This window comes from Gossypium raimondii, chromosome 5, assembly GCF_025698545.1.
Source record: "Gossypium raimondii isolate GPD5lz chromosome 5, ASM2569854v1, whole genome shotgun sequence".
NCBI classification, from domain to species: Eukaryota; Viridiplantae; Streptophyta; class Magnoliopsida; order Malvales; family Malvaceae; genus Gossypium; species Gossypium raimondii.
In genome coordinates, this window is record NC_068569.1 from 40,999,955 (window position 1) to 41,010,396 (window position 10,442).

The following is a 10,442-nucleotide window of genomic DNA, read 5'->3' on the forward strand; positions in this document are numbered from 1 at the left end:
TGCATCATTGTGCCTAAAGCTTAACATGTATGCCACTTATCAATTACAACTATTTGGTACCTAAAATACCAATTCACAAACAAGACATTCACATGGCAACCAGACACCACATACAATAAGGCTATTTACATATTTACAAGACAAAAATGCATCTACAATACAAGCCAATTCAAATGGCTAAAACACAACAAAACATATAGGCTATCATAAGCCAAAATGACTTATACATGCCATTTAACCAATATATATAACCAAAAGTACCAAAATAGCGATTGATAATATGATGAGATCTTCGAAAACTTCCAATCTGAACGAGCTTCCGAAACACTATAAAACATGGAAAAATAAATAGAGTAAGCAATTAAGCTTAGTAAGTTCGTATAACTAAAAATACAACTTACCAACTAACAATAATTTAGTTAATATCATTTAGGTATAATACAACTCAAATTGGCCCAAAAGCCTAACACAAAAATCATCAACCATGTTAGCCATGTATTCATATGTCAAACATATATATATACACCACTTCCTGTATTTCACATGTACTAGTTCGTATTGAACTTGTATAATCTCGTAACAACACTGTGCCTATTGAACCACTTAGAATACCGTTAGATACGCAGGTAGTACACACAAGGTGTACTGAACTGTAATTCGTCAATTCTTGTACATGTATGCTCATACGAGCTATAAACGGTAAGCTCATAAGAGCTGGAATCGGTAACCCTACATGTCATTTGTATCCTACGAATTTCTAAGGTTCAAACGAGGCTTAGTATTCTTCGTATGTCACCGGTTATGCGCTCGATAATTATACATAGTAATTACACAATCCACATATATATATTTCAATTAAAGCATATAAATACGCAATGTAATTACACGAACTTACCTCAAACTCATACGGAGAAAAATGATCATTTAGTCCACTACTTTGTCTTTTCCTCGATTTAATTCCGAATGTTGCTTTTCTTGATCTATATAATCAAATTTAACTAATTTAAACCTCATTCTATATAATTCAATCCAAAAATCATGTTATGGAAAATTACTATTTTGCCCCTATACTTTAGACTTCTTTACAATTTAGTCCCTAGGCTCATAAAATAAAATTTCATGCAATTTCACCCCACCCAAGCCTATCCAAATAACATATATGCTCATAGCAGCCCATACATTTCACAATTTCACACATTTACCACACAATTTACTCAATTTTCAATTTAACCCTAATTGGCAATTTCATTAAAAATCACTTAACAAAAGTTGTTTAATTAACAAAAAAGATTCATTTTCTTCCATTAAACTTCAAAAAAATCTAGAATTTACTCATGATAAAACCCTAGACTTTAAACCATTTTGCAAATTAGTCCCCTAATAAGCTAGGTTAAGCTACAACGATCCCAAAAACATAAAAATCAACAAAAACGAGACAAGATAACACGTACATGCAAAGGAAAAGCTTAAAAAAAATTTCTTCTCTTCTCCTATGGTGAATTTCGGCTATGGTAAGAAAAATGGGAGAAGATGATAACTTTTTCTTTTATTAATTTAACCTTTATTTACCTAATTACCAAATTACCCTTACCTAACTTTAAAATTTTCATAATTGTCAAGCCACACACATCCACTAACTCAATTAATGGTCTAATTACCACATAAGGACCTCCACTTTAAATTTCTATAGCTATTTAACACTTTTAGCTAATAGAAGACAACTTTTACACTTTACGCGATTTAGTCCTTTTCATCAAATTGAGCATACAAACGGTAAAATTTCTTAATGAAATTTTTATAAAATAATAATGTCATGCTGTAGATCACAAAATAATACTAAAATAAATTTTTTGACCTCAGATTTATGGTCCTGAAACCACTATTTTAATTTCACTAAAAACGGGCTATTACAAAAGTTGACACAAAATTGCATTTGATCAAGATCTAAATAGAGATAAAATCTTTCACGTGCTTAAAATATAAAAATTAAAAAAAATAAACAAAATTATCATAATTAATTAAGAATTAAAATAATAATAATAATCTAAATATGAAACATAAAACAAAAACTCCATTCAAAATTTTGCATCTTGCGTCTAAAGCTTCAAATGAAAAATCATGGAGGATAAGTGTAATCTTCAACACATAAGAATTTTTATTTCTGAGCAAGATCATGCTGACAACGTATTATAAAACTAAAAGAAGAATATAAAGATTAAGAGAGAAAGAAAGATTTTCTTTTCTTCGTATTTTTTTTATTATATCTATTCTATTGATTGAATAAGTGATGATCCAATGGTTCTTACTCAAAGAATCTTTGGACTTAGTTTGAAGGTTTTATTGAATCATCATTGCTTACGGTATGAATCAAGTTTCAATTGATTCATAGGGTCTTAACAAGAGAATTCCTATCAAAAGAAAGAAAACAAGAATAAAGCCACATTTCATACAAAGAACAAATCAAAGCAAAGAAAAATAAATAAGTAGGTAAATAGAAGATTCAAGAGGCCTGTAACGCTCAAGATACAATAAGCTTGTACATACCCTTTATTTATAGGGCTTCAAGTACCATAAGTTAAAAACAATAAGGACCAACATTAAGAACGACATTAAGATACCCTATAAATTATTTAGGGGTTATAAAATAATTAATTTAAGGGTCATAGACAATTATTGTTTGAGGGTTACAATAGGATATATTTAAGGGAATTATGGATATCCACTTATCAATATATTTACAACAAAAGCATATTTTATATAAAAAAGTAAAAATATTTCTTAAAAAGAGTAAAAACATATAATATATTAAAATTAATATTTGATATAATAAAAGTATATACTTTATGTATTAAATCTTCTTTATTTTTGAATTAATGTATTTTTATTTTCATCTTACCATTTACAATGATTAATCCTTTTGAGATTAATATCCTTTTAAAAGTTGAAAGTTTTCGATCAGGTTAAAGTAAACTATACATTATTAATAAATTTATTTCCTTTAAATGATAAATCATGATATAATATAAAATTATATACTATCAAATATATTTTTTTAAAAGGATATACTATCAAATTTTAACATATATATTAAATATAATTATAAATCATGAAAATACATTAATCCCGTAGTAATACACGAAGATCCAGGTATAACCACATCATGTTTATTTTCTCTCTCTTTCACTGTCACAGCGAGTGCCCTTTACCTCTTTTGCTTTATTATTATTAATTTTTCTTATTGCTTTTCCTCCCTTTTTCTTGTCTCTTTCCCTTTCCTCTTCTTCTACTCACCACTCTACTCTTCACGGTGTCTCAAAAGAAACCAAGAAAAAGAACCATCTTTTCCTATTGTTATTAAAAAAACTAGGAAAAAAATTGAAAAGCACACTGTTTTACTCTAGCTCAAAGTGTTCATTCACTTTCCTGCAAAAGTCCCAGATTCTGAATAGGGTTTTGCATTTCTTCTCAATGTGTAAAGCTTGAATATCCTTTCATATCTAAGAGCTCTTTGTTGGGTTTTCTTTTTCTTTTTTTTGCTTGAGTGGAAGTGGAAATGGGTAAAAATGTGTTGGTCTTGGGTATTGCTCTTTTGCTTCTTCTTGGAGGTGTCACTTCAGCTCCTACTACTTCTTCACCTGCAAGTAAGTTTCCTAACAAATGAAAAAGCTCGCATTGATTTTGATCTGCTTCTAGATTTAAGCTAAATCCTTGCTTTAATGGAAAATGAATTTGATTCTTTGTTCCTGCAGAGATCGTAAGTGGGGTTTTCTCTAATGCCGTGTCTGCCTCTATGAAATGGTTATGGTCACTCAAAGCTACCACTAAAACAGGTTAAGATCTCCGACTATTAGAATTTAGAATTAAAACCCACATTTCCTCTTTTTTTTTGGCTTTGAGGTTAGCATCTGATGTGGTGGTCTCCATGGTATTTTATGTATGTATAGCAATTACTGGCCGTCCAATGATGAAGTTTGAGGGTGGATACACTGTGGAGACTGTGTTTGATGGAAGTAAGCTTGGGGTTGAACCTCACACTGTTGAGATTTTGCCCAGTGGAGAGCTGCTAATTTTGGACTCTGCTAATAGCAACCTTTATCGGATGTCTAGTTCTTTATCTCTGTGTAAGTGGGTTTCTTCTTTCTCGTAGTATTATTCAAATGGTTGGCTTTGTTAATTTTTGTTGCATTTGCATTAGTAATTCAAATTGTTTGCCTTGTTTGGGTAATGCTTTGTTTTTTTAGTGTGATCTTTTCTTACTGAATGTTTCAAGGCTTGTTATTAATGGAAAAAGTTGAGGTATTTGCATCTGTTGGCAGTGAGTCCTGTTGCTGAACCTGCCTCATAAAGGACAGTGCACGTTTAGCTGAGTTGGCATACATTCTCCATTGTCCAAGTGCTGAGTGCAATTTTTTATTTTGATGGTCTTGTTAGAGTTAGAGCAAGTTGTTTCATCTGTCAAGCATTTTAATGTACTTCAAATGCATTTCCATTTCATATATTTGAAAGATGCCGGTTATAGAAATATTTGTAAGTTAGAACTTAGATGAATGGTGCAGATGTTCTACCAATATTTTATAAAATATTGTTACGTTTTTCTTCAAATAAATTGGAAACAAATAGATCTTTCACTAAGAGCATTTAAATAATTTTGAGGATTATAACATTTTCAACTTGGTAACTTGGGAATGCTGTAAACTGTAAATGTATATATCATAGACGTTTGGCAAGTTCAATGGAATGTAAACTTATCGTGTTTCTACTCAGTTTTATTCTTCTTAGGTTATTTTGATGTCTTAACCAGTCATTGCAAAATTTTTAAGATAAAGATTCCGTCCATTGTGTGATGTCTCAACCGTGTTACTCTTTTCTCTCTGCACTGCATGCGTATTACCCTATTACGATGTTACCTGGGATGCAGATCAGTCTGTACAAGGAACGATAATTAGAACTTAAATCGCTACTAATATGAAACCTAATTTAGGGGTAATAGGAATAAAATACAATTTATTAGAACATTGAACGTATTTCTGGAACTTAGATATATAGTTTGTGTTTGTATAATTAAATAAGTGTAAATTGATGAATAAATTCTGAAGTTTGTGAATTGTTTGTATTACTCAAATTTATGATGAACTATATGCTGTGGGATCATTATTCTTACTGAATTGGATCCCTAGTGTGTTCCTTTATTGGGATCATGCATACCAATACAAAAATGGCTAGGGAGATGGCAGTTTCTGGTAAGAGAGCCCTATTAAGATTGATTACATGTAAGGTTCTGGTATTCACTCAATCAATTCCCCAGTCATGCTTGTCTTGCGTTGTCCATAGAAAAGTCTTTTCTTGTAAACATTTCATTTAAATTATGGGAGAAATGCAGATAGTAGACCAAGGCTGGTTGCTGGATCCCCGGAAGGATACCCTGGACATGTAGATGGGAAGCTGAGAGAGGCAAGGATGAACCATCCGAAAGGGCTAGCAGTAGATGATAGAGGGAATATTTATATTGCAGACACTATGAACATGGCAATCAGGAAGATAAGTGATGCAGGTAAGCAATGTAAAATACTGAGTTTCCTGAAAGAGGAATTGCTAATCACTTGTTATTTTGACGTAAGTATGCAAGTTTTATGTCCTTCATTCTTCTTGCATCTTACTTACTTCTGTGCATCACATTTTCCTCTTTTTCTCAAAATTATTTATAGGATCACTATTTGGCAAGCTTAGTGTTTGTCATCATGTTAAACTTTTGCAATGTCTTAAAATTCTCAAAGGATTGCTGATACAACTGAAATCCTCTTCAGGTATTACGACAATTGCTGGTGGGAAATTGACCCGGGGAGGGGGACATGTAGATGGACCAAGTGAAGATGCAAAGTTTTCTAACGATTTTGATGTAGTCTATGTCGGAAGCAGTTGCTCTCTTCTTGTGATAGATAGAGGAAACCGAGCGATTAGAGAGATTCAACTACATTTTGATGACTGTGCCTATCAGTATGGAAGTGGTTTTCCTCTTGGTAAATTAATTCACCTAAATTTGATCTTCATTAGTTCTTGATATTGGGGGTTTACACATTGTAATATCTGTCATTGCAGGAATTGCTGTTCTTGTTGCTGCTGGCTTCTTTGGTTACATGCTAGCTTTGCTGCAGCGTAGAGTGGGCACCATTGTATCAACCCAGAAAGTGAGTATTCAGTATTATTATTCATATACAAATCCTTTACCTATGATTCTCCTCTAGAATATTTTAACTCGACTTTTGCTTTGGCTGAATATTGTATATAAAAATCGCATCTCCGTGAGTGTCCCTCAATCATAAGCCTTGTTCCATAACAGAAGAGCATAGATGCTTTGAGATTAAAATTTGACCCAACATGAGAACAGCAAACATTCTTGTTTTTTAACTGGAAATTCTAGATGATGTTTCTGTTGCTTTTATAAAAGAAAATGAGATCTTTTAAAGTTTGTTCTATACTCATGAAGGATCAGGATTCAGTTAAAGTAGATGCCACTGTATCGAGTCCATATCAGAAACCGCTGAAATCAGTCAGGCCACCTTTAATTCCGACGGAAGATGAACAAGAGAAGCAAGAAGAAGGCTTCTTTGGATCCCTCGGGAAGCTTTTTGTCAATGGCGGTGTTTCTGCATTGGAAATTTTCAGAAGCGTACTTCCCGGTTTTAGAAAGGAGCCACCGAACTATCAATATCAGAGCCAGCACCAGCAACAACTGAAGCAGACAATGCCGTGGGCTGCACAAGAGAGCTTTGTCATACCAGATGAAGATGATCCCCCATCAATTGATACTCGAAACCCCACTCCACGCAAAACATACCCTTTCATGTCCAAAGATGCTGACAAACTCCATCAGTTGCGTCAAAGCCGGGCTTTCTACAATGGATGGGATGTTGATATGCAACAGCAGAAACAGCATCATCATCATCATCGCCATCAGACGTCTACCCCACATACAGTCTATGAGCAAAGCCATGAGAAAACCAATGAGATAATTTTTGGAGCAGTTCAAGATCAAGAAGGGAAGCGTGAAGCTGTGGTCATAAGGCCGATCGATTATGGAGACAAAACGTACTATCATCAAAATTTCCGGTTCCGGTCAAATTTGGGTTACAGTGGTGGCTATTAAATACACAACAGAGATTTTGCGAGTTCTTACCTCATTCAAAGCTTTATGTTGGTCCATAAAAATTTAGGATATAATAGTAGTCAAGATTTGTGTCTGGTCTTGTCGTGCAGCTCGGTGTTACTTAAGGTTCACTTTCAGCTGGCCTAAATTTTGTACGGCTACTGGTATTATAATATCATGAAACTCTCTGTTCTCTGATTCATTCTCTAGCATGTTCTCTTAATTCACAAACATGGCTAAAAGTAGTCACATTTTAGGCTTTTTGCACACTGGCACTGAACGTGATCCCATATTATTTCAAGATTTGTGCCCTTTTTTGGTGGAAAAATTAAAAAACAATGTATGCTTATTGCTTAAAACAATAATCTTACTTTAGACCGTTGAAGATCCATAATGTTTTAGTGTTTAGGAAAGGATTATTATTATATAATAGACGCATGTTATACTCACAATTCATATAATTAATTCTGATAACCTTACAATCCCTCAAATGAGGCAGACAGACAAACAAGTATTCCAATACCATCATTAATACTTTAATGCTTACTTTTTAACTAATGTAGATTCTCAGACACATGAAACGACATAAATTTGAAGTGATACAAGATTTTAAATGTCTGCCTATGCTAGTATTCTGGATCGCTTCTTTTGTTCGTTATATTAAAATACCAATTTAATTATATAAGCTTGTAATATTTCGTTTTAGATCACTCCCTTTTATTATATATTCTTTTCATTACACAATGTCACATAGGTATCAACATGAAATGCGTGTCCAATGCATCACCGAAAATTAGGATAAGCACTCTTGTGATTTATCCAAGTTGTATTTCATTTTTATGCATAAGCATACCAAAATTATCGAATAGGTTAAAATTTTTTTATATAAATACAAATATGATATATGTATTAATGTCTTGTATTAATCTTTTTTTAATGCAGCATTAATCTTGTTTGTTGCACTATTTTATGTCTATTAATAATGTCGTACTCATTATATTTTGTGCTCAAAATTATTATATAGAAGAAAAAAGGAATGAAAGAAAAAAGAGAAACAACTTTGTTGCAGAGAAATGAAAATCAAGACATACAAGTGTAGGCTGCACGTGCGTTAGGCATTTATTTTAATTGCAACAAATTGGGACTAAAAGGTGTTAATATTTGGTTTAAATCATTTCGATTAGTTAAAATTGTTAAATATTAATATTAAAAAGTTATAAAATGTGTATTTTTTTCAATTTTATATTAGTGTAGCTTTACATACTTTTATAATTCTTGTACAAATAATTTCTTAATCAAATGTACAATTAATAATTTAGTAATAATACAGTTGAATTTATTAATATAATTTTATTTATATATAAATTTTATATCAACCTATGTCTATTTTATCTATTAAGAATACTTTCCAAAATTATATTTAATGGATAAAAATTTTATAAGTAACAAAGTGGAGGATCCACTTGCACTATGTAGAACTAATTAGTTTTACACATTTTTCTAGTGTTTAATTAAAATTAAATATATGGATAAATTTAAAATATTATTTTAGTTAAAAACTTTCTTCAATCTATATTTCTTTCCATTTATAATTTTATTTTCCTCAATTTCCTTTAAAATTAAAGCTTTTCATTATAATTTGCTAACAATCAAGTTCCTCCACACTAACAAAATAAACAATAGAGAAGAAAGGGTTTAGCATTATGTCAAAAAACTTGGTTGACGATGGCGGTATCAATACCCCAATTGAGGACAAGAACACCAAAAAGGTTAGGTTCAAGGATGTGGAGACGGATTTGAGAAGTGAGATGGTCGTGGATCCATCCCCTGCGCCGATGACACCCTGAAGGAATAAAGGGATAGGGAAAGGTCCATCTGAGTTTATAAGTGAAGAGGAGATAGAATTTCAGGAGGGAGACATCACCAGAACTATGGTTAATGGATACCAACAATTAATTTTTCTGATTGGATAAAGAGAATTATGATAATGGATATGGAAACCACGGTGGTGGTGAAATTAATGGGAAGGAATTTGGCATATTCTACTAGCAAGATCTTTAGTCTCTAGAAACCAACATATTCGTTTCAACTCATGGATGTTGAAAACAACTACTTTCTAGTGAAATTTCAGAATAGGGAGGACTATGAGAAGGTTCTCACTTAGGGTCCATGGATTGTTTTGGCCAATACCTCACGGTTCAGCCGTGAACTCCAAACTTCAGTCCCCTTCAACCATTCTCTAGTACTGTTATGGATTGGATCCGACTACCTGGGCTACTAGGGGTTCTTTACAAATGCCAAATCTTGGAAGAAATAGGAGGATTAATAGGTAAAGTTGCGAAGTTAGATTTCAAAACAGACAATGGGTTGAGGGGGCAGTTTGCCCGAATGGCGGTATTCTTTAACTGAGATAGTCTATCAAATTATGGTGAACAGAATGAAACAGAGGATTGAATACGAATCCCTACCGATGGTGTGCTTTTTGTTTGGTCAGTACGAGCATGTGTGAGATCTTTGCCCTTTTGATGGATCTGTGAAGAGTTGCGATAGTGACAAGGAGGAAATAGCGGCGACCTTACTTGAAAAGGAAAGAATGGTGGAGGCGTCGGAATCCTTTGGACCATGGATGCTCGTCAAGTATTATTATACGACTACTTGACGAATGGTTAACATGTAACATTGATAACTAACAAATATTATTGTCTTAAAACCTATACTAATAATAATTTGAAAAACGTTTCTTTTAGAATAAACTTTCACTCGTTGTATATGACATGAGATGATGGTGTGACATTCCATATTCGGGCTTGGCGACTAGGCTGGGTATAGGGTGTTACAATGATGGTGGTGGTTGGTCATCGGTGGTTCAGCAGTGGAAGGGTTACACTCCTGCTGGAACTCCACCAGATAATTTGATTTTAGATTAACTATTTCAAAAAAAAAAATAATAGTTTAATATTAAATTAAATTAAATATTTGTCTTAATAGTATTTTATTAATTTAATATTAAAGTGATTATCTTAATGTTTATCTTTTAGATAAACATTCTATGATTTTAATAAGATTTAATATTAAATTTAATCTAATATTTATCTTGATAAATATTATATTAATTAATATTAAAGTTGTAACACCCCTAACTCGTATCCATCGTCGGAATAAGGTTACGGAGCATTACCGTATAAATGTAACATTAAAAACATACATCTCATGCATTATAAGCATAATATAAATTATTCAATCACATGCCTATCGTCCCTTATTCGAGACTTCAAGGCCTTAAAAATACTTTAGAAAC

General features: G+C 32.4%; 1 protein-coding gene across 1 annotated transcript; it reads left to right on the forward strand.

Moving 5' to 3' along the window:
* Positions 1-3,260: 3,260 nt before the first annotated feature.
* LOC105766100 (uncharacterized) lies at positions 3,261-7,346 on the forward strand. The gene is made up of 7 exons (XM_052631739.1): positions 3,261-3,641; positions 3,750-3,830; positions 3,945-4,121; positions 5,381-5,551; positions 5,805-6,017; positions 6,097-6,185; positions 6,485-7,346. Exons 1-7 carry the CDS (start codon positions 3,554-3,556, stop codon positions 7,142-7,144), a joined length of 1,479 nt encoding a protein of 492 aa, XP_052487699.1. The 5' UTR covers positions 3,261-3,553; the 3' UTR covers positions 7,145-7,346.
* Positions 7,347-10,442: the final 3,096 nt, after the last annotated feature.